At 36.6% G+C, this 25,287-nt stretch overlaps 3 protein-coding genes across 3 annotated transcripts; 2 read left to right on the plus strand and 1 right to left on the minus strand.

Moving 5' to 3' along the window:
* Window positions 1–1,349: 1,349 nt before the first annotated feature.
* LOC108846192 (RING-H2 finger protein ATL33) lies at window positions 1,350–8,036 on the minus strand. Its single transcript, XM_018619416.2, has 2 exons — window positions 7,508–8,036; window positions 1,350–2,189 (listed from the first exon to the last, which is right to left on the minus strand). Exon 2 carries the CDS (start codon window positions 2,092–2,094, stop codon window positions 1,453–1,455), a length of 642 nt encoding a protein of 213 aa, XP_018474918.1. The 5' UTR covers window positions 2,095–2,189; window positions 7,508–8,036; the 3' UTR covers window positions 1,350–1,452.
* Window positions 3,251–6,579, plus strand: LOC108843937 (putative AC transposase). The gene is made up of 4 exons (XM_057004691.1): window positions 3,251–4,440; window positions 4,526–4,676; window positions 4,754–4,920; window positions 6,361–6,579. Exons 1-4 carry the CDS (start codon window positions 3,976–3,978, stop codon window positions 6,415–6,417), a joined length of 840 nt encoding a protein of 279 aa, XP_056860671.1. The 5' UTR covers window positions 3,251–3,975; the 3' UTR covers window positions 6,418–6,579.
* A 14,121-nt stretch (window positions 8,037–22,157) lies between the features above and the next one.
* LOC108837402 (histone H4) lies at window positions 22,158–22,618 on the plus strand. The gene is given in 2 exon segments (XM_018610453.2): window positions 22,158–22,200; window positions 22,203–22,618. Coding segments are annotated over 2 exon segments (309 nt in total). The 5' UTR covers window positions 22,158–22,172; the 3' UTR covers window positions 22,484–22,618.
* Window positions 22,619–25,287: the final 2,669 nt, after the last annotated feature.

The raw sequence follows: 25,287 nt of genomic DNA on the forward strand, positions 1-25,287 counted from the left end.
CTCTAGCACTCTCTCTGGCCATTAGGAACAAGAACATATGAAAAAGCAGAATAATCTTGGGTGTTTAGGTTTTTAGGTCTTCATATATAACGCATCTCTTTGAAAATATGGAAAGTTGCTCTGTTGCATCACAGATTGTTCGATCTCTCAGATACGGATCAGTCAATCTTTGCAATGGATCGATCGATATCTACACCAAGGATCGGTCGATCACCTGTCAAACTTGATGAAGAGAAGGTTTATAAGATAGAACTAGAGATTTGTCGATTTTAAAAATACCCATAAAAGTAGAATAGTCACAAGATTATTAATTCGTTTAATCTTAGAATCCCCAAATAAATCAAGTCTTTTTAAATTCGTTGAAATCTCTATAGATCTTACCAAAACAAGGAAACAAAGAGAAAACTCTCAACTTTTATTAATTAATCAAAATTATTGAATACAACTGTAAGCCTAAGAGACTATTTATATGAAAATATAAAAGCTATTAAATTCTAATTAAAATAGAAAAACTATTAAAATAAAGATAATACAAATAAAATAGTAATTGTCATAATTCTACGCTGCATAAAAAATGACGGCAATTGAATTTCTGGATCGACCGATCCGTTCTCATTGGAAAATTCGCAATATTATATCCTCGATCGATCGATTATTGATCGATCTGCTCATGTTTCCAGCCCAATGCGATCTTATGCTTTATTTTTGCTCCAAATTATTTTCCAAATGCATTATTTCCCAACAAGCTAACTTGTAACCTATAAAATACTTTAAGAACAAAAAGGCGTCTAGATGACAACAATACATTCAAAATTGATCATTATATGTTCTAAAATGATTTTTAAGGTGTCAAAAACACAACACATCAGTTAGAAAGAATCTAAAAAAGAAACTCTATAACTTAAATATAAAGTTTTTTGCTTTCCAAAAAAAAACTAAAACTTCAAATTTGAAATTTTATATTTTATTTGTATTTTGGTTCTTACAATTAGTTATATATCATATTTTTTATTCTTAAGTCTTTTCTCAATTATTGTTTTAATCCTTGAAACTTCCAAATTTCATAAATATTTCATAAAATAAGACATGAAATTTGTTTACGCGAACCAACCACACCATATATGAGTATGATGAACCGATAAAACCGGTTCAAGCAAAGATTTACAGAAATGGTTTTAAACACTGTAGCTTAGCTTCGATGAGTATAAACCGTTGGATGAGGTTTGGATCTTTATACACCGTAAAATGAGCTTGCGTTGTCTGTGAGTTGTGTAGAGTCAACGTTACATCTCCCATCACTCACTGTTGCTTACGGAGTTACGAAGGAAATTACGTTAAGAATAAATAAATTAACGAGCACAACATAATTTGCTAACAGCCACAATAAATACTTCAAAATCATTTCACAGATTACAAAATCGATAAATAAATTACAAAAAAAAATAAGAAAAATCAAACTAAACTAGAAGATGGAACTCGGCGGTTACCGCCACCGCTGCTATTCACGTTAACGTTAACGTTGGCTTCTGTCTGTTTAACGGCGACGTCTGCTCGGCAAATTGGACAGTTGGGATGATCTTTGAGCCACGTCTCAATACAAGACGCGTGGAACGCGTGCTGACACGCGCTCAGTCGCCGGATCTCTTCGCCGTCGGCGAACACAGACAGACACACGGTGCACTCGTTCCCGATCTCCTTGGAATGAGTATCTTTCTTGAATTTCACGCCCGAATCAGGCGCGGCGGCGGTTGAGGCGCCTCTCTCGGGCATGTTCGGCGATGTGATATCCACCGTGACGTGATCGTCGGAGAAACTGGTACGGCGGGAGGAAGAGGATCTGCGGCGGCGAGAAGAACATGGGAAAAGAGCGTATACTAAAGTGGGAACGGCGATGATTGCTATGACGGCGAAGATTAGTATGAGAGGAGTGAGGTTGATGCTCCGAGGAGGTGCCGGGAACGGTGGAGGAGGTCCGAAGATGATGAAGGTGGAATTTGTAGTGATGGTGGTGCCGGGGAAGAAGGTGGTGGGAACTGTAGAAGAGGGAGTAGGGACGACGGCTCCGGCGCCGGAGGTGGTGGTGTTATTGAACATTATTATTGTGAAATGAAGTTGGTGGTGAAGGAAGATAATAGTGGAAAGTACTTCTTACTAACTAAGTTTGGTTTTGTTTTTTTCCAAATCACTTTCTGTTCCAACGGCGTATAGTCAAAAAAAATATATTTGTTAATGTGAAATAAACAAAAATGATTTACGGCATGTTTTATAATTTGATCATTTCAAATGCGACAATCACTTTCGCACATATTTCATTTCTTTGTAAAAAATAAACTATTTCAATAGACACATGGTTTTAATTAAGAAGATAGCATCTTTGTTGTTACAATTAGGCAGGAAAGCTGACCTTGTAAAAAATATGTTTAATTATAGTACTTTTACCATAATTTGTTACCATTTTTCTTAAAATAATTATTTTATAACTATTTTAAATTTTGCGGTGAAAAACTAATTCGTATTTTAAATCATTTATAAATATTTAAATTATTTATAAAAAATCAACTTCATTTCCAAGATACTAAACTTTAAACAATGATTACTAAATTCAAAACCTAAATGTTAGAATATTTTTGACCACATATATTTTTAAAAAGTATTTCAAATAATTTCTCATTAAGTTTTAACTCTATCTAAAAACCACAAATACATAGAGTTATAGTAGTACCTAAAAGTGAATTTTCATAAAACTATTTGTTTGTGGTTTTTAGTTGCAGAGAGAATATAAAACAGTGTCAATGAGATTTGAATTTTTCAAATAAAATTTTTAGAAAGTTATAATTTTAGGAAATATAAAAATAAAAAAATAATTGATAAACATGAAATATGATAAGAACCGTTCATGTTTCAGAAAAAGAAAAGAAACGATTAGAACCGTTCTAAAACTCAACAATTTTACTAGACTGTCTTTTTCTAAACACTAATCTTATATTGAAACGTATGAGAATTAACTTTAATTGAATCCACCAATATAAAATTTTGTTGATGTGTTGAGGAATTTATTTATCTATTTCTATACAGTGAAAGAAGGAGGATCTTCTTTTCTTTGGTGTTTTGTTATGAGTACATGGGAGTAGTGGTTGGAAAATTTGGAGGTTGTCGGTGCCACTAAGATTATTTTAATTATTCTTTATTCAGTGACTTTTGGCTCTGCACTCTTCAAGATTGAGTCGTACACTAATGGGCATATTAGGCCTGGGCAAATAACCCGAGAACCGAACAACCGAATGGAAACCGATCCGATAAAACCGGTTTGGTTCGGTCTCGGTTCTTCTAAATTAATCATACGGTTTATGTTTTGGTGGTGGGATGGTTGTCGGTTCGGTTCGGGTGAAAACCGAACACCATTTGATTGGAACCGACACCGAAGATCATCGAGCAGACATAACACAATCCCTAATCCCCTTTTGTTTCCCTCTTTCGATTTCATCGCGATTTGCCAAGATCCTCTCCAAAAAATCACAACCCAACCTTTCCCAAATCTCAACTTCCGTATATCCTTTCCATAACCCGAAAATACAAAATCTTCGATGAAACCCTTAATCCATCTCTTATATAAACATATGTGTATCGTTAGGTTTCACAATCCATTCCACCTCTTTAAGCCGAAAGTAATCAATCCGAGGTGCTTAGTTTTCTTAGCTTTTCAATTGTAGAATCGGGTTTTAAACTTTTGCTTTTTAGTCTTAATCTTATAGTGTTTCAATTTTGATTTTAGACACGCATGTTCTTAGTTTTCTTTGAGTATCAATAAGTTATTTTCTTATTGTAGTTTGTGTAATGAGTATTAACTATTAAGCTCTGTGATGTTAGTTCTTTGAGCTTAGTTCTTCTACTGTTTCTTTCTTCTAGTTGTTGCTTGTTTTCTTTTTTCTTCAATCGCGTCTGTCAAGCTAATAACAATTCTTCTTTTTCTTGCAGATGGCATCCTCATCATTCAATAACCAACAAACTGATGTTGCAATGGAATGTGAAGACCAAGAGTACCAAGAGACAAGTGCTTATCCAAATGTAACATCGGGAGAAGCCTCTCAGGCGAACAAAGGGAAGAAGCTGGTTGTGCCAAGGTCGCAAGTGTGGGAGCATTTCACCAGAACCAAAGAGACCCGAGACAAGTGTACTTGTCACCACTGCCACAAGATATTTTCTTGTGCATCGAAGTCGGGAACTTCTAACCTGAAGCAGCATCTGAACATCTGCAAAGAACACCAATCATGGTTGTCTGGTCAGACAAAGAATCAACAAAAGATTGGTAAAGAAGGAAATCTGAAGCTATCTAGAGTTTCAGAGACGGTTTTCAAAGAAGCGTGTAATGAATTGGTGGTATTGGCAGAGTTGCCACTTGCATTCATTGAAAGTAAAGCTTTCAAACACTTCTGTGATAAGGTATACGTTGTATAAATTTTTATTTGTAATTCTCGTTTTAAATTCATCTCAAATTACTAACAGTTTTATTCTTTTAAATTGCAAGGTTAACCTCTATCAACCTCACTCAAGAAGGACTGCGACCAGGAACATTGTCGAGATGTTTGTCAAGAAGAAAGCTGCATTGAAGAACTTACTCCAAACAAGCAAACAAAGGGTTTCCCTTACCACTGATATTTGGACTGCTCAAGTGACAGGTAATACATAAATCATTACAATTAATATTTCAGCCGATGCATACTTACATTTTAATTATGTGTTTCATGCATATCAGGTGCAAGCTACATGGTTATCACAGCACATTTCATTGACCAATCGTGGCAGCTCAACAAGTTGATCATTGGCTTCAAGTATGTGGTCGATCACAAAGGTCAGACCATTGCTAATGTTCTTTTAGCCTGTTTAGAAGACTGGGGAATTGAGAAGTTGTTCTGCATCACGGTAGATAATGCAACTGCCAATACTTCTGCTTTAGCGAGGTTCCATAGGGTCTTTAGCTCTATTTCTCCTGATGCTTTTGTCTTAGATGGAAATTATCTACACATGAGGTGTGCTGCGCATATCATAAATTTGGTTGCTAAGGAGGGTTTGCGTGATCTAGGGGATAAAGTATTAGCTATCAGGAATGCTGTTCAGTATGTTAGGTCTTCTACCAGTAGGGTAAATGCTTTTGATCAAAGAGTCACAACTGGTAAGATGACTCGTGGTAGCTTGCCTTTGGATGTAAAGACTAGGTGGAATTCAACTTTTCTTATGCTATCTAGAGCTTTACAGTTTAAGGTTGCATTTGATAAGATGGAAGCAGAGGATAGGCTGTACAATGACTACTTTTTGGAAGTAGAAAATGGAGTTAAAAGGTGTGGTCCTCCTACTGCTAGCGACTGGAGTAGTGTTGAGAAGCTGATTCGATTTTTGGTCATCTTCTACAACAGCACTCTGATTGTTTCTGCCTCATCTAAGGTAAATGCATACAAATGCTATGGTGAGATAGTGACAATCGAGAGAAATCTCACTGGTTTAGCTAATAGCTTAGATTCTGAGTTGAATTTGACAGCATCTGATATGTTGAAGAAGTTTTTGAAGTACTGGGAAGGTATCAAGGGAGTTAATAAAATGCTGATCCTAGCGACAGTGTTTGATCCTAGGAATAAGATGCATTTTGCTAAGCTTTGTTTTGAGAAACTGTATGGGAAAGACAGTTATGAGGCTAAGGAAATGCTAGGATCAGTGACTGATCTTCTCCAGAGCATGTTCAAGGAGTACAACGTGCGACACAAAGAGTCTTCTGGCCAACCAACACAGTCACCTCAAGCGTCTAGTGTTCCTGTTCCAGAGTCTCAGGAGCAAGCATCAGAAAGAATGGAACTGGTAGTCGATGATTTTGGCTATGAACGGATGGATGCTGTGTACAAGGAACTTGTAGCTGAGAAAGGTGACGACACAAGAGATGAACTTGAGGTTTACTTGAAGGAAGCTGTGGAGACTCCTAAAGTCTTACTGGGATGCGAGTTTGACATCCTGTCATGGTGGAAAGTGCACAAAATGAAGTACCCGGTTCTTGCTGAAATGGCCAGAGATCTCCTTGCTATGCAGGTTTCATCTGTCGCTTCAGAGAGTGCTTTTAGCACAACTGGTAGGATATTAGAGCCGCACAGAAGCTGCTTGACTCACTTTATGATAGAGGTTCTTCTGTGTACTGAGCAGTGGTTGCAGGCTGATATTAAACTTACCGGTAGCATCATCACAAATGAACAAATTCTTGCTGAAGTTGAACAGCTTGATAAACTTGAGAAAGGTATGTTTCTTCTACATAAGCTCACTTCATTAAAATTTGTATATGTGTTCTCTTATTAATTCGTTTGTATACTGTTTTTTTGTCAGAGTTCGAGGCTCACAACCTTGGTGACTGAAGTCTGGGTTTTGAAGTTTGATGCTTGAAGATTGAAGTTTCAAGTGTTAACGTTTTATTTTTCTTCTTTTCATTGAATAATGTTGGCTTTTGTTTGGTTTTGGATCATGAATCTTGTTTGGTTTTCATTTCATTGAATAATATTGGCTTTTGTTTGGTTTTGAATTCAATAAAGTTATATGTTTGGTTTTTACGTTTGTGTCTTTGTGAGTTTGTGCCTTTGTGAGTTTGTGTTTCATTGTTTACTTTTTCTGTGTATTTATGTCTTGATGCACAAGACTTACAGGTTCAGAGGACACTCTTTGTGTCAAACCAAGTATAATTTAGTGTTTCTTAGCCCAAAACCCGATTAAGATCCGACACCCGACTAGTATATCAGATATAAACGGTTCTTTGGTATGGTACTAAATCCGAACCGAACCCGACAAAAACCACACCGAGACCGATCCGAACTTTTATAAGATCCGAATGGGGCTATTTTTTAGAGAACCGAAAACCCGACACCCGATTACACCCGATCCGAAACCCGAATGGTCCACCGAATGCCCAGCCCTAGGGCATATAAACCGAATAATAAACCGATGAAACATATTCATTAAAATATATAAGCATATTTGTATACAAATTTTATAATAAAATTAATAATATATACAAAATTTATTTATTTATTAATATGATATGCATGATTAAATATTAATTTTAGTATTTTATTTTGTTTTAAGTTAAAAGGTTATTTTATTTTTCTTATTTTCATCAAACTAAATAGAACATATTTTTTTATTGGAAAATATTTTTTCAAAAACATAGTTATATAATAATATATGAAAGTTTTTTCACTTTTTATAATATTTAAATAAAATTGAAAATATTATATTTAAAAGTTATAGTAAAAATATATTTTTATTTTTAATAAAACTAATTTCTAATCATGTAATTTAGAATTTGTTACAAAAAGGAATATAGTTATAATATTTTGGTATAAAACCGAAATAAATAGTATATAAACTGAACGAAATCAAATTAGATATTGTTAAAATATGGTAGCTAAGAGCAGCATTAACGCTAGTGCTTAGTGGAGTGCTTAGGTTTTTTTGTAATTAAAAAAAAAAAGAAAATTACCTTTTATTTGAAGCACCGTGGCTTAATTAGGAGGCAGAAGCAGCGTTGCTTATGGACACGCATCAGACATGGAAGTTTTCTCCTCTCTCTCATTTCTTTCCCGACTGATCAGTCGGTTTCTCCTACCTCACCTTCGACCGTCGTCACCAAAGGAAGCAGCTTCGATCCTCATCTCAATCCATATCCACTCGACGAGATATCTCTTCCCACCGTGATGTCGAAGGCTCGTGTGTCTACACCGACGTGAACATGATCCGTCCCAAAGAGTATTGGGATTACGAGTCTCTCAATGTTGAGTGGGGGTAAGATTGAAAGTCTGAGTCTTTTTGTGGAATTGATACGAAAGTTTGAGCCTTTTTGGCTGCTGCTGTGTTTGATCTGTATGATGATGATGCTTTTGTTAAAAGATTCAAGCTTTTCTCTCAAAGAAATAAACTGTATTGTTTTGTCTTTTGAAGTTTCTGCTATGTTATCTATATTATCTTGTTGAATCATGTTCTGTTTTAGCCTACGTTTTAGGCTTTTAGCTCTATTTTCGTTTCGATTTGATTATCCTGTTAAATCACGTGCTGAGTTGATTCGATTCTTAAATCACTTCTTGTTTTGCCTTTTTGAGTTGATGTGATTTGATTTTTAATGAGTTTTTAGATGATTGTAGGAGAATTAGAGAATTTTGTGTGATTTTTGTTACAACACTTAGAATCTCATCTAAAACAGTGGGATTTGTATTTTTATTTTTATAACTAAGGAACTTCTCTCAAACACTCTAGAAACACTTAAAGCACTCTAAAATCTCTAACTTAAATTTTGTTCAATAACAGTGGATTTTAGAATATTTTATAAAATGTCAAGTTCAATAACACTGGATTTTAAAGTGTTTTTTAAAATCCACGTTTGAATAATAGTGGATTTGTCATTTTAATACAAATCACTTCAAACCCTTAGTTGAATACACCCCCCTAAGAATTAGTCTGATTTCTTAATTAGCCCAAATGGTCCAAAAGAGATTTGAGTGGCAGTGGGCTGGATCCAAAAAAAGTGACCCATTATAGATGTGCTATTAATATTACTTGATTACCCTTAATGAAATTTGCAATGGTAACAAATAAAAGGGTATTTATAGTAAAAAGTCAATAGGATCGTGCTTTAATAGTATAGATTATGAGTTATAATTAACAGGCTTTTGAGTGGCAAGTAACCTCACGCGCATCTCTCTAGCTCTCTCCTCTCGTGCGGCGCTGTCTAGGGTTTTGGAGGTGCCAAGATTTATGGCTCACGCCGGAAAGCTTCGTCACCTCCTCCCCTCTCGGATTATGAACATCATGACGGAGTAGTGGTCGTTCGTGTCGTTGAAGCTGTCTCTCTTCCCCTCTTGGCGGATCTGAAAGATCTCTGGTGCGGAGGTTCATAGGAGGGCTTCAAAGCTCTGGTGGCTCGTTCTCCAACGGTGTGCTCTCCCGGTTTGAAGACGACTGGGAGACTGACGGTGGTGACTGGTCAGTCATCGGGGCGGCGAAGGCTCGTCTGATTGTCGGGGAGGGAGATGGTGTCGACGGATCTACGGTGAGGGATGGCGGTTCTCTCTTGTTTGTTTCTCGTCGGTCCAGCTTTTCTTCCCCGCCGTCTTGGGAGTGCGACATCTGTGATTCTCGGACCTAAGCGACGATTGGAGGCCTTAGCAGATCCGGGAAGTTAGGGTTTTGGAGTTGGTCTCTGTTTCGGAGCCACCGTTTAAGGCCGCGGGACAACTCCGTGGGCGGCAGATTTGGCGGTAACTGGTGATGGATCCTCTGCCGGTCTTGGACATACCGGCATGGCGAAATCCCGACATCCTGCCCTTGAAATCGTCTGTGTTCAACGGAGCCGGAAGCTCTGTTTCCTGTCTTTTCACCCTTGACTGATTTCTCTTGGCATCATGTTGATCTTTGTCTTTTAAGTGTTTCAGTCTTGCTTCTGTAACCTAGATTACTGTTTTCCGACTCACATGCGTTGTACTTCTCCGATTTGCCCGATTTTTTTTCCCAAATTGAAATATATTAAAACTGGCCGAAGCCCAAATTCATACATAAAAGGCCCAAACAGCAAGAGCCATGAAAATAACAAAATACAAGATAAATGGGCCAAGGCCCAAAAGGATGAAACCCCACCGACAGCCCATACTCGTTTACGCCGCGAGTCTCGAGACCACCTTGAAACTGCGACCGCCGAAGAGACCTCCGCCGGGAAAGGTTACACCGTTGCAGAACCGTCGATTCACCGGCCGCACCGCGCGCGTACACCTACGCCGCATCCCACTACTTCACCGTAACTTCTTCTTCCAGAGGAGAGCCTCAATCGATCCTAGAGAATCGAGATCTCGTCCCTCAACCTTAACGCCATGAAGCTACTCCACATCAACCCATCAGAGAACCGTCAGACCCATCGGAGAGCATCATCACTCTTCTCGAGCACTCATCCAACCACCGCCTCCATCTCATGGTAACCCTAACTCCACCGTCTCCAAACGACGGAGACTCATACCAACCACCCTTACTTCCACCGAGCCAGAAGAAACACGAGTCGTCTTCATAGCCAAAGACCCCAGAGCTGGCGGCGCAGATCTGAAGAAACTTCCACCCCCGATGCTTAGACGGCGGCGACAGATCTGAATAAGCATCCATCCTCCGTAACTTTAACGGCGACAACAGAGCTGTCGGAGCCTCTGTGTCCCGGATTTATGAAACCCTAACTTTAAAGTCCACCCCAAAAAGAAGAAAAGGAGATCTCTCTCACTCAAACCAAAGACGAAAAAATGACAAGGAAGAAGCTGAAATCTATGGCATGACCGACCGGACCGACGGTGGCTAAAGGAGCCCACACCATCGGCCGGAGGGATGAAACGCGGCGGCCTTCCCCTCTCTTTCTCTCTCTGCGTTTTTTTTAGGTTACGCCGTGACCACTAAACGAACTGACTCCGTTTTGCCCGATTGGGATGATAATTAATATATATATATATATATTAAAAAAAAAAGAGTATGAGGACAATTATCAACATTCCAACTACAGTAAGTTTTACAGGGGTGATAATGTTATCTTTAATTATGCTTGAATACATTTTTTATAAAGTTTCCAGATTCAAACAAAAACACCTTAAAAGTTACAAAACTTAAAATTTCCAACAAATATAATTTTAAAATTTATAAACTTTATTTATCTATAAATATTAATAAGAAAATAAAATGAAAATAATGCTCTTTTGAGTCGGATGCCATAATCGACCCCTGCATAAATTTATAGACAAGGGGAAGAGGAAGGGTGACTGCAAGTGCAAAGATGGTCTTCTACACCACTAGGTTTCTTACGGTCTTCACATTTACTACACTGATCATAAATGTGGCTTATCTTGTTTATTTTCTTGATATCCCTAAGGCAACTCTGTAGTGCATTATTTCCGCATTTTCCAGGAAAATGTCTTCTAGCGTGACATCTGTTTGAAGCAGCTTTTGCTTCTCCTGTTTTAAATCAACAAAGAAAATAATTTTATATAATAAATAACAAAATTTAGTTTTCTTTTTATGATATGAAAATTTTTAAAAAGATTTTGATTTATTATTCACAAAACAAATATTAATATATACCCTCAGGGTAACTCAAAACGAGCAACAAAACAACACAAGAAACAATGAATAGAATAGAAGATTTCATGGCTCAATATCTGTTAAGAGATAGGATAAACAATGATCTGTCTTCTTGTTAAAGAGATATATTCCTAACGCTCTTAATATATATACAAAACTGATAAGATAAAAATAGTTTAATTATTTTATTAAACTTGTCAAAATAGAAAAATAAAACGAGGTCAACGAAATTAACGTGTCAGACATTTTGATATTTATGCTAATTTTAGAAATTATAAAATCATAATTGACTATGTCAATATAAATATGAAGAATTTTAATGTATCAAAAATTATTTTCGTGAAGGCAATATTTTATAGCATCACATATATTAAAACATTATTGTTATTATTAAAATATATATAATCCTACTATTATTTAAACTGGATTAATCGTAATTCAGTAAATTCAATTTTTTTATAATTATATAATAAAAATAGTTTTTAATTATTTCTAAAACCTTCATCTAACCGAAATGAAAAAAATACATATGGTTGGAGAGAATATTATTTTACTCAAAACAGATAAATAAGTAACTATAAGACATTTATTTTCTTTCTTATGATTTTTCCTTAGAATAACTAGGTTTTCATCCGCGGCACGCGCACTTCAATTTTTTTTGTTTCAAACAATTAGAAATGAAACTGTTATAACTTAAAATTATACTTTAGATTTTTAATTGATAAATAAAGAGAACAAATGACGAAAGAATGATGGTTTTGATATAACGAAAGAGTGATTTTTTGGTAAAGAATTTTTTTAGGTTTTCTACTTCTCCTTGTTGTAAGTTTGTGTTTTTAGTAATCCTTAAAATTTGATTTCATATATAAGGTTCTTAAAAACAACCACTGATATTAGTAATAGTTAATTTTCAAAATGTAATAGATGTATTGTTTCATTACTTGATTGAAAGTTCCTTATTTATATATATTCAAATAATATAAAGTTTTAGGTATTCACTATTTAGTGTAGCTCTGTTAATCTTTAAAATTTTATTGTTTTGGTTTATTTTTATCATTGGCTATAACTTTGTAAGAGTATTTTTATAGTTGAGAGTTGTTAAAGATAAAAATTGTCTACTATATTGATTTTAAGTCTCCTAAAAGATTAATTAATTATATGTATAAGTATTATATTTAATATCTTAGTAATGTGTAGATATAAAAGAAGCTATCATATGCATTTTAGTTAACTTAAAATTTAAGAAAAGAATGATTAGTACTCTTAACTATTATATTTATTTCTGTAAAATATTATTTAACTTTTAGAAAGTTGCAAAATAAATTCAAAGAATGAGTAATAAGTCTGTAGTTTCTATTTCTGATTTTTTTTATTAATTTGGTTCCATAACATAACATGCCCTCTTTGGTAGAATTCATTGAGTTAATAGAACTGAGTTTTTTTGTTGGTATATGTGAACTTTTATGAAACTAGTCAGTACTCCTATTGTTTTAATTGTTCGTTTAATATTTTGTAGTAATATTGTCTAGTAAATTTTTATATGTAGTAATTATTTTTGAAATAGTGAGGAACTGAGGATACTTAACCAATGCAAGATATGACGATTAAATTTCATATCAGTTAATCACATATTCAAAATGAGTGATTAAAAGTGTGAAACTTGACATACCTTTGTGGAGGTAATGAATAATTTTGGTTTCTGATCAATTTCTATTATAATTTTGTTTGACTTGTTGGATGTTCACTTTCTAATAAGTTAGCATTGATATTGATTTCATTTTAACAAATCTTATCTTGAGACTAACATATATAACTATATTTTTAATTAATTTTTTATTTGATGTATTAGAAGCTATGATTTTATAAATAATAATGATATTCGATTCTTTTACAATGTACATTTTAAAATTTGGTTTGAAATTTTCGTTTTAAAATTGACCTAAGTATAAAGATATAGAAAATATTATGACTTTAAAAACAAAAATGGTAAAATAATTTATTTCATTTTACTAAAATAAAAGATAATTAGATATTGTGTATTATTTTTACTTTCCTAGTATAAAAACAATTATAATTTGATGGGAAAAAAATACAATTTGAAAATACTTAAATAACTATATAAACAGATAATAGATACAAACTTTGTTTATTTAAGACGCTAACAACTGAAACATATAGATTCTTTTGCACATTTTATAAGTATATCACATATGTGAAAAAGTGTTGCAAACATAAATATATATAAAAAACAAAAATCTTAAATTCATATATTGTTGCAGTCAAAATCTCTTAATGTTTTTCTTTCTCTTCAGCCAGAAAAGAAATCAAAAAAGGAAAAAATAGAGTTCAGTCCTCGTGACACCTCAGATGTCCAAGCACAGCCTTCCACTAATCAAATGCTCTTTCTTAGGTAAATGTTACAAATCGGTGGTCCTCTAGATGGATTAGTCAACTATGAAAACTTTTTTCTTAAATTTTGGCGCCTCGTCCTTTACCCAACCACCCGCTTGTCTGTGATCTTTTTCTTTTGGAATGACGTCACTTATCTTCATGTTCTTTTTTGCTCAAAAAAATCTTCATGTTCTTCTTACCATAACTCTTGTCTTTTACAACCACTGCGTCTGGCTCTGCCTCTGCCACAGTCTCAACCAACATTGCTGCAACAAATAAATATTTTTATTAGAACAATCATTCTGCGAATATAAATCTGATACAAACAAATAATTGTGACATGAACAAAACTGGCTAACAAATCACCTACACTGCACTTAAAAATTCAACCTTCATAGATTGTTCATAGGAATAATGCTAATGAGAAAACCAAATAGATAAAAACTTAATCGAAGTTGTAAAACCCACAAATAAACGTTCAGACAGAGAAATAAAAACTCAACTCACGAGTAATGAAGATGCATTCTTTACGTCAAAAAAGCCTTAAAAATCACTTAATTTAGATGATCGAAACACAGTATAAAACTACTGTCAAAGGAGTACGATCTGACAATGCCCCGGAGCTACGATTCACTGCCTTGTATAAGGCTAAAGGAATCAAGTCTTATCATTCTTGTCCAGAGACTCCGGAGCAGAACTCAGTCGTTGAAAGAAAACATCAACACATCTTAAACGTTGCTCGGTCGTTGATGTTTCAGGCAAAGTTATCTCTTGAATACTGGTCTGATTGTGTTCTTACAGCCGTGTTCTTGATTAATCGACTTCCTACTCCTCTTCTTCATGACAAGTCTCCTTATCAGATGCTCAATTCTAAACCACCAGACTATACAGGCTTACGTTCTTTTGGTTGCCTCTGTTATGTGTCTACTTCTTCCAAGAATCGACACAAATTTCAACCAAGAGCTAAAGCTTGTATCTTTCTTGGTTACCCGTCTAGTTGCCAAAGGATATACACAACAGGAGGGGATTGATTTTGTGGATACTTTCTCTCCAGTTGCTAAAATGACTACTGTTAAAACACTGCTATCAGTTGCAGCAGTTAAACAATGGAGTCTCACTCAGTTGGATGTTTCAAATGCATTTCTCAACGGTGATCTTCATGAAGAAATATATATGTCTTTGCCACCGGGTTATACTCCTAAAGAAGGTACTATCTTGCCTCCTAATCCGGTGTGTCGACTAAACAAATCCTTATATGGATTACGTCAAGCTTCACGACAATGGTTTCTGAAATTCAGTAGTACTCTTATTGCTCTTGGATTTCAGACTTCTCATTCTGATCATACATTGTTCATCAGCAACAAAGATGGCAAATACATTGCTGTTCTTGTGTATGTTGATGACATTGTGATTGCAAGTAATGATGATGATAGTGTTACATTACTTAAAGAGAATCTCAAGAAGTGTTTCAAGCTGCGTGATCTTGGACCTTTGCGTTATTTCTTGGGACTTGAGATTGCTCGTTCTAAGGAGGGGATTTCTATTTGTCAACACAAATATGTTCTGGAGTTACTTGAAGAGACGGGTCTCATGGCTTGCAAGCCTTCTTCTATTCCAATGGATCCAAGTACCAAGCTCGTTCAAGATAGTCCTGAACCTGTTCTTTCTGATTCAACTCTGTATCGACGTCTTGTGGGCAAAATGATGTACCTCACTATCACTCGTCCTGATATCACATATGCTGTTAATCGTCTTTGTCAGTATGCCTCAGCTCCGAAGGAATCTCATCTTCAAGCTGCTTATAAAGTACTTCGATACTTGAAAGGCACAATTGGCAAAGGGATTTTTTACTCTGCTCATTCTGATTTGACTCTGAAATGCTTCACGGATGCTGACTGGAATTCTTGTGCTGACACTCGCCGATCCACATCGGGATTCTGTATGTTTCTTGGACCTTCTCTCATTTCCTGGAAATCCAAGAAGCAAGACACGGTCTCTCATTCATCTGCTGAATCCGAGTATCGCGCAATGGAGTTTGCAGTTCGTGAAGTTGCTTGGCTTGTCAAATTACTTGCGGAGTTTCTTGTTCCTCAACATCAACCGGTTGCTTTCTTCTGTGATTCTACAGCGGCCATTCATATCGCCAATAATGCTGTGTTTCACGAGAGAACCAAACATCTTGAGAATGACTGTCACATTGTTCGTGAGAAGATCTTGAAGGGCTTGATCAAGACTCTACATGTACGGACCGATAATCAGATTGCCGACATGTTTACGAAGCCTCTGTATCCTGCTCTGTTTCTTACTCATGTACGCAAGATGGCAATGTCCAATATCTATATGCCATCTTGAGGAGGGGTATTAGATATTCAAATATGTATAGTCCGGTTTATGTAAACCGAGTCTATTTTAATTCTGTTATTCGGTTATGTATTAAACCGAGACTCTTTCTATATATGAAAGTGATGATGTAACAGAGTCAGTTACGATGAATAATAAGAAACTTTCTTCTTCTATCATTAGTAACTAGCGATTTGATAATGAACTGATAAAACTGATAAATCCTTGAACTGTTGATCCTCTCAACTCGAACAAGAAGGTCTTTTGAATTGTTGATACTCTCAACAAGGCAAAATAAGTTTAGCGTACTCCTCTAAGGGCTTAGAAAGCTCTTGATTGCAATTGCAAGTTTTTATAAATTGATAACAAGGTTCAAGAATACAACGATGCTAAATAGCTATTTAAAAGGAAGAAAAGAAGATTCTACGTAATCTATAGTTCTAATATATACATCATTAGTAATTATCTATACGAATAAAACAAGTTATATTATTAAAAGGAACGTCTCTTTACACGCAAGGCCCATTGATGACGAAGGCCCATACTCTCGATGTTGTGCTACATCAGTCCCTCCGGGTGAGAAAGGATTCGCCCACGAATCCTGCTCGTAAAATGCTTGCCATGTGAAGAAGGTGTATGTCTGTTGTAGTTGCATGGTCTAGGAATAGATATACACTAACACTTACAATCGTTCCTATCCTTTTGCACTTTAATTTGTTGGAAGCATGAGCTGTCACTAGGAACTCCTGAAGTTTGCAATAAAGGAGGCACACAGATTATTTGTGTCAGACCACACCAGATCTGTAGACTCAAACGGAACCACACAACTCTTAACACCAGATGCATTTTTGATGTGGACAGTAGAAGCTTTGCTTTAGCAAAAAAAAAAAAAAAAAAAGACAGTAGAAGCTTTGCTTGTTAATCCATCAAGCCAATGAATTACAAAGCAACGGATGCGGGGAAGATCACAATCTATTGGCCCCATGTCTTCATCATAAAAACCCAAAGTTGAATCACCATAAAGTGCCACATAAAATATTCCCTGAATCTGGTTCACGACACGCCATGTAAATCCCACTCTTCTCAAAGGAAATTTGTTGCAGTCGTGTTGCATCACATCTCCCATAGCAAAAAACAACTAACCAAAATGGTTGCTTGATGCGCAAGTACTGTAATTCCTACAGACATGTGCTGCTGATGTGACTTGTACCTCATGTACCTCATTCTGGACGGGAGTTTGCTTCGCTAGTAAAGATGGTAACACTCTCGGGACAATAACTAAAAACAGAGCTTGGTGTCTCTTTGTAATCAACTTTGTTATGAATAGATGAGAGCTTTGTTACCCCAATACTGCTCATACTCCACATCTCATGATGACTTGCCGCATATAGACTAAATCCAAAAGTAGCAGGAGAAAGGATACGACAAAAAACTGCATCTATAAACGTTCCACCTTCGTCCACAAAATGCTTCAAAGCACCAGAGAAAAAATTGTTGTATTGAGTCCACCGTCTTTAATGTTCTTGTTGATAATCTCTGAAATCATAAGCAACTGATTTGCAGATACTTGATTGGTGCCAAGCAATACTGTTTGTGCTGGTAAAGAAAAACAGAGTTCTTCCTGCAATTTTTGCTTCCGTGAATGTATCAGCCTCTCAAATTCAAATTCTTTAGGAATGCATATTGCCAGTACTTGGTCAGATGCAGCCTCCACATTTAAATCTGAATTCAAAATTTCACATATCCCCCTTCTTAGATTCATTTTTACTGAATGATAAGCGATGGCAGAGGACTGAAAAACCATGAGGAACGAGAGCTGTTCGACAACTACATGGCTGTCTCATGCCAATGTCTTTACGGAACCTCGATAGACATGGAACATTGCGGAGCACGTCTGTAAAACTACTGAAAAACAGAGAATGGGGCTTCCATTTCCCGCCATGGGGAAGAAAGCAATTAACCCTGAGATTCCTTTTACAGCTACGGTTATTATCAATGACAATCACAAGGTTTTGTTGCTTCCTGTGAGATGCAGCCTGATGTAAATATTGAAGAATCACATATGTGCCTTGATCATCGTAGGAATTATAGCGCCTAGATTGTCCAACCCATCCTTTTGAAAGAGGCGCAGAATATGGCATTAAAATTACCATTATGACCCATAGATATGCACACAAGATTTTACTTCTAAACTTCTGGAGTTCGAAAGCAATGTAGACCATATTCCCCATAACAAAGCGGACTAAATGATGAACTATATTATGTAAATGCTTTGGGACGCATGTCTTTATAGAAAGGAACATCTTTCTTTTCTTTTCTTCCGTATGAGAAGCTAATAGCGGTTGATAGCCACCAGTATCCACAAAGTTGACCTGAACGCTTTGAACAGTTGGACTAACCTCGTTCATGCAAGCAACACCGGTTATCTCTGGGAAAAGGATTAGACATGAAACATGCCATTGAAAGACACATGATTCTTGCTCCCTCTCTAGAAAAGAAGACGTATCTTTCTGAAGTTGTTTTGATTTCAGTTCTGAGGCCTCAGCTTGTATAAACATTGCAAATTGTACCAGATATTGACTCTTCGTTGACAGCCCAATCTGATGAACAAAGTGTACAAACTCTGTTTGGAGGTCACCATTCTGTGTTTGTGGACTTTGTTTGTTTTCATGAGGAATAAAACATAACTGGTTCAAACCTCCAAACCTAACTTTCTGAAAAAGAGGAAAATGATTGTCGACAAAACCCAGAGCAGAATCACAGTCTTTGAATCCTTTTATTCTGCCTTGATCATGAGATGGAGTTCTTATTAGCACTGCTTCTACTAAAGAACAACTCAGAAGCTCTGGTTCCCAAGTGGCCACATTGCAGTTTCCAACTTCTAGAATTTTCATGTAGTTCTCATTAACATCTTTGATTGTATACAATCTCGTTGACGAACGTAAAACAAACGATTACTGTGTCCATCACGATCTAGGGGCTCGACATCTTCATGGTATAGAAATGTTGAGTAACCATATGGTGCCATATAGTTCTGACCATCAAAGGATCTCCTTATAGAGATTGTCATCACTACAACCGAAACAAATTTTCCTGCATTGTAATAGATTTGTGCCGCGACTTTGATCTGGAGGCTCTCCCTTGATCTCATGAACACGTTCTGTTGGTCCCATGATGAACAGCTCCCGAAACAAATATACTCTTTAGAGGTATCGATAGAGATCCACTTGAAATGATATGATTTGCGGAGAGGGAGAGTCAAGCTTGGTTTGCAGCAAATGAGGTTGTTCCTACGGCAGCTCAGCTGGTGTACTCTCCATACTGGATCAGTTCAAACAGATGCCGGGGCAGCAATACAGAAGCCACGCGCCGGAGGTGAATCAGAGAGAGGCACATATATGATGTTGTGATATTTTTTAACGACAGTTACTATATGTTGAGCACGGTGTTACATCATTATGAATCTACGAGATACTATATATGGTTATTGAATGATTTCTTGTAGGGTGTCATCTTTAGGTTTATGATATGGAGGGTGACTATATAAAACCAAACATGAATCAGTTTCTAATGATAATTCACATAATTGACAATTTGAAAAAGTGATTGGAATGAAAGACTATCACTGGTATCCTTTGGAGCCCATAGCCTCATAGTTTGACACAACATAAGAAATTGAGTTACCTTTCAGATACGACAAGTCTTTTCCACTTGATAGGGATTCAACCCCGAATACAGACCAAGTACTTCTTCCTCTTCAGACTGCTTGAACCACTATGAGAAATCAGCCTTCATCTTTGCTTTCCTTTTCCAAGTTACTTTAATCGTTTGGATCACTTTCTTCCTTGTAGCTTTTTTCATCATATCCATAATCCAAACCGGTCTTTTCTCCAATGTGAGGTTCCTTCTTAACTTCGAAGGCAGTTCAGACACTATCACGTCTTGGTCCGTAAGGCATTTCCGGAGTTGGAATACATGGAACATATTGTGCAATGCATCCATCGCAGTTGGCAAGTACAAATTGTAAGCAACCAAACCGAACCTTTCCATGATCCTTAACAGACCTAAGTACCTCGGGTCTAGTTTTCTTCTTCTCGAAACTTTTGCTCGGCCATTGAAGGTTATCATCTTCAGATATACCAGATCATATACTGTGAACTGGAGATCCTTCTGGTGCTTGTCAGCATAGTTTTTCTGTCTATCTTAGGTCTCGTTCATCTTATCATTTTGGAATTTGATATTCTTAGCTGTTTCTTCCACTGTATCCAGACCTATTATGCTGCGGTTCCACACTTGGGTCCAACATAACGGTGTCCGACATGGTCGTCTATACAAGGTTTATTATGGCGGCATCCAATTCTACTGTGGAAACTATTGTTGTAGGCAAACTAGACCACAAAAAAATGTGTTTCCCATGAGTCATTCTAGTCCAAAGCACATGCGTGCAACATATCTTCCAATGTTCTGATAATTTTTTCGGATTGACCATCAATTTGCGAGTGATAGGCGACCCAACGGTTCAGAGCTTAACTGTTAACATGCCCCTTCTAGCTACCAAGTTGGTCAAATGAATTAAGTGAGGTCATGAAAACGTCTACGGACCTGTTACTGCTGCAAAAAGCATATACGAGTATGAAGAAGACTTTCATAATCATCATTTCCTCAGTTTGAACATCGCTAAAGTTTTGTGGAGGAACAGACTCGCATACATGATCATAAAAGTTTCGTGTGTCAGCACATCACATATATCTATCTTAAACAGACATAACAGAACGTTGAAGTTGACAGATTCAGCCTCCAGGTCAGAGGCGTGCTTATGGCAATGGAAAAAAGCCGTGGCCTCAGACGCTTCCCCCCCCCCCCCCCCCCCCCCATTTTTCATCAAAATCTAAGGCCCCATTTATACAAATACATTAGTTTATATGTTTTCTATAATTTATATTTTTTTCTTATTTGAAATTCTGTTACTGTTCACATCATTTACTTATTCATTTTTATAAATACATTTTATAAATTATTTCACATTATAATTTTACTACACATTATAGTTATAGTGGGAAATGCAAATGAAAATAAATTTTACTACAAATCTAATGGATTTTTTTTTCTAAAACAGGAAAAATTATAATGAATGATAATTTTTTGTTGTAATAATATCTTCTTAAGAAAAAATTATTATAACTGTTAAGAAAAATATGTACTGTATTTTTTTTTTGCTAAAGCAGTAAATATCATATATGAAAGAAGAGTTCTTACAAATGCAGTAACTAAAACACTGAAACCATCTTGGCAAAAAATAAGATGGATCCCAAACTTCCTAAGAAAGAAAATATTTATCTCAACCACATAGCCATGAGTGAGTGAAAGAGTTTCCTGTGTCTCCTTGCTGAGATGATGTTTCTTAGCTCCCTATCAATGCCTCGAAACACAGTTCCAGCTTGGATGGAAATCTGGTTATGTATCAAGTTGTTTCTCTGCTTCCAAAGATGATAGACCACAGTTTGTGTAGCTAACTTTCGAAGCAGAGAAAGCTTGGGGGAGGACGGTGCTCTGATCCAGGAGAGAAGCACCGTATAATCTTGTGTACGTTGTGATGGGATTTTTCACCACATTGCAATCTTGTGTACGTTGTGTTGGATTCAACCATTGATATAGATTCAACTCGGGGTCTGAACAAAGAAAGAAACGTTGCCGTGGTTGCAGATGGTGCTAATCTACTGCATGAGTTTTGAGTTCTGATTATAACTTCCCAGTCAAATGTGTAAATCCCATTAACTATATAATTTCAAGCAATAAAAATGAATCATTTCTCAAAATTTGAAGTGCCATGCTCTTGGTCTTAACGAGTTCGTGGTAGCCTCAGCGTATCAAATTATGCTCTTTGTCACATCCATAGTTTCAACTTGTCAAAGGAAAGCTTTTTCTTTCACTGCAAACACGTTTTCCCACCTTTCCCGGTTAAAACTCGAAGACGCCGTTTTTCTTCCCCTCCTTAATACCATTTGGTTTTGTCACAGACGCTAGCCAATAAGATGAAAGCACGCAGATCGATAATAGAAAACCGTCGATTACACAGCAATCCAACGGTCATTATCTTATCTACCACACACGCTAGCAAAAATTAAAATCACGCGGATCGATACTCACAACCGTAGATTAAAAACACAATCCAACGGATCACATCCTCCCCGAGAAATAAAAACAAGAAAACACAAAGATGTATGTTCCTATATAAACCTCTCATCATCATCTCAGATCTACACATCGAAAACACACCAAAGCGAATCTCAATTTTAAAAACTTTCCGAGAAAAGAAAATGTCTGGGCGAGGAAAGGGAGGAAAGGGTTGGGAAAGGGAGGAGCCAAGAGGCACAGGAAGGTTCTCCGTGACAACATCCAGGGCATCACGAAGCCGGCGATTCGCCGTTTAGCGAGAAGAGGTGGCGTCAAGCGTATCAGCGGCTTGATCTACGAGGAGACTCGCGGTGTTCTCAAGATCTTTCTCGAGAATGTGATCCGTGACGCTGTTACTTACACTGAGCACGCTCGTAGGAAGACGGTGACGGCGATGGATGTTGTCTACGCGTTGAAGAGGCAGGGACGGACTTTGTATGGATTCGGCGGTTGAGGGGATGATGAGATTGTCGTTTGTAAATCGCGTTTGGTCTTTAGGGTTTGTTTGATTTCTATTAAGCTGCTTTTAGGGTTTGGTTTTAGAATGTTTCACCGGTTTGAATTTTAATGAAACGCTTCTTTTTATCTATTTTGCTTCTGCAAAATTGTCGGTATTGTTAAAGCTGAATCTTCGTGTTAGTCAAGAACAAATTAAACAACTTCGTACCTCATTAACCGGTATTGTGTGAATTGGTTATTGTATCTCCGGTTGGATTCTTGGTTTGAAATCACTTCTTTATTCATTCGTAAACTGAACGAAACATTGCTCATTGTATATAACCTGTGTGACAATTTGTTCCAAATCCACACAGTAATAAGGCTAGCCTTTCTCCAGCTTCTGCCACATAGGATTTGAGAACAATTTTAGAAGTGACATGTCATTAAATGAAAAAAGTTAGAAGTTCCAATCAAATTATTTTGTTTCTCCACGTCATGTCCTTGGAGCCAGACCTATTATTCATCTTTGTGTGGTTCGACTTCACACATGATGGCGTCCATCGCAATACAGCTCCGACGAAGAAACCGAAGAACAACAGAAAGCCACTGAAGCAGATGAATGATATCGCAGAGATCTCCTCCTCTCCTGTCTCCGCCAAAGGAAAATCAGCTAAGTCGTTTGAGAAAGATCTGTTGGAAAAAAAAAAGATCTGTTGGAGATGCAGACGATGTTGGAGAAGATGAAGATCGAGATGTCGTTGAGATCTGATATAACGTTCCTTTAGATTCATGGTTGGTTCTCCTTGTGTGTATATGATATGGTTGCTGTTGAGGAAGTTCTGATCATTAATGTATGTAGTACTTGTTTGGTGGAGCTTCTTTGGGTGTGATAAGGTTCTCACTTCTCTCAGTTCTTACAAATCATATTTAAGATTCATTAATATTGATTCTTTTTCACGTCCACAGAAAGGGCAGATCCTTGAATATACACCTGCTGTTTGCGGAAGATATGGACATGCGAAGAAGGTAGACGTTTTCTTTGTAATTTCTTATATATGCATGTTTTTTTTGACTAAAGGCATTCATATATGCATGTTACTATCTAGGAATTAGAGATAGTTGAACATGTGTGGTTGCTCTGTGCAGATTGCATGAAAACAAGATGAAAAAGCTTCAGTCTCCTAACTTCCATGTATCTAGAACGAGGATTCTCATTTATGTGTCCAAAGTCCATGGATGAAAAGCTCTTAATTAATGCAATTATCTCACGGGCTAATAAGCAGAAGCCAATTACCTGACATGTCACATATTGGCGGCCTTTGTGCTAACAATTCAAACGTAGTTCTATCATCTGAATCTGGTTTCTTTCGTTCAATGCATATCAGTTTCTTACAAAACGAGAAGAAGAGTAAAGTTGATACGAATAACCTGACCATGGTCTTCTGGAGCTTTAATGGAGCCTTGGAGGTATGTTTTCCTCATGATCTCTTTAAGTTTTAGAAACCACAACCATGTCATTTTCTTAATAGGTTGCTGATTTTCAAGGAAACACGATGCATAGCTATTGCTTGTGGACTTCTTCTATATTATTTATATCTTGCATTGGATCTTGAACACGTTACAAGAAAAAAGTGTCGTCAAATGTGTTGTATAGACTGTGATTGTTTACTTTGTAATATCAGAATTCTAGGGAGGTTTCTTTTTTTTTGTACCATAGTCACATATATGTAGTCGTTTAAGGTTATTAACCCGTGTGACTCTTATCAAGCTTGACACTCAATTGGGGCCATGTTAGAGGCTCAAACAAGTATTTTAGGAGTTTTAGTTCGAATTTTTTGAGTTCAGATTCTAACATAAGCTCTGTTCATTTACAAGACGCTGCGTCAGCGGCTTCCGGCGAAATGTATTAACTGTTTTTTTTCATTCATCTCGAGAGTAATACCGGCGGCGATGCTTTTGCCTATCAAAAATATTCGCAGCATCCATCCACCTGCCGCTACTTATAACAGCATCACAGCCGACACCGGAAACCTTCGCGAAAATGATCGCGGCGTCGGTTTGATTAATTTTCCACCATTTTTTTATTATTTTGATGTTCAGTTTTCCGCAAGCCGCTGCGTCCGCGTCTTGTAAAAGAACAGGGTTATATTATGTGAAAATGTGATGTTGCAGGCAGAATAAACAAGCGCCACGAACGAGTCAGTCCTCAAGTTTCGTTAGACCACGTGAAACAAGCATGATTGATAAAGTAGCATGACAGAGAAGTGGTGCGTTAGAAAGTTGGTGATGCATAAATGGTCAAGACCATCGAACTAGAGGATTGATAAAATGGGATATATAATTTTTTATTCCACAGATGTAAACATAAATTGGAGACCAATGGTCACAAAATAACAACACAGCCAAAATGTTCAGCTGAAGCTAGAAACTGTAACTCCTCTATGGTTCTCCATAACATCTCTACATTATGAAGGTAACATTTTACTCATTTTTTCATCCAATCTCCTTGTATGTTTCCTTTTTTATTCCTATTTCTTTTTACAGGACAACTTCGCATGTTTTCTCCTTTTACTACTATGAAATCCGTTGATGTTATTTTAAGACCAGTATTGCTTATTGGCTTGTTATGACACGCGTTCTGAATTTTCAAAAAACTTGAGATTTAACGTTTACGGATCTCTGCCTCTTTGTTTAGTTGACATTGTCCCTGCTTGTTTTCATATGTATGACTTAAAGTAAAAAAAATTTCCCACCAGTTTTTTTGGCCTTGATTTATCCCATGTTTAAATTATAAAGGTAAGAAGAAGGCCATCAATGACT

The sequence above is a fragment of the Raphanus sativus genome, chromosome 3 (genome assembly GCF_000801105.2).
Source record: "Raphanus sativus cultivar WK10039 chromosome 3, ASM80110v3, whole genome shotgun sequence".
Lineage (NCBI taxonomy): Eukaryota > Viridiplantae > Streptophyta > Magnoliopsida > Brassicales > Brassicaceae > Raphanus > Raphanus sativus.

Coding starts and splice junctions, on each gene's coding strand:
- LOC108846192 (XM_018619416.2), bottom strand. CDS start 2,094: ATGTTCAATAACACCACCACCTCCGGCGCCGGAGCCGTCGTCCCTACT.
- LOC108843937 (XM_057004691.1), top strand. CDS start 3,976: ATGGCATCCTCATCATTCAATAACCAACAAACTGATGTTGCAATGGAA. Junction 4,677..4,753: donor TTGGACTGCTCAAGTGACAG/GTAATACATAAA, acceptor CATGCATATCAG/GTGCAAGCTACATGGTTATC. Junction 4,921..6,360: donor AGAAGTTGTTCTGCATCACG/GTAGATAATGCA, acceptor TTTTTTTGTCAG/AGTTCGAGGCTCACAACCTT.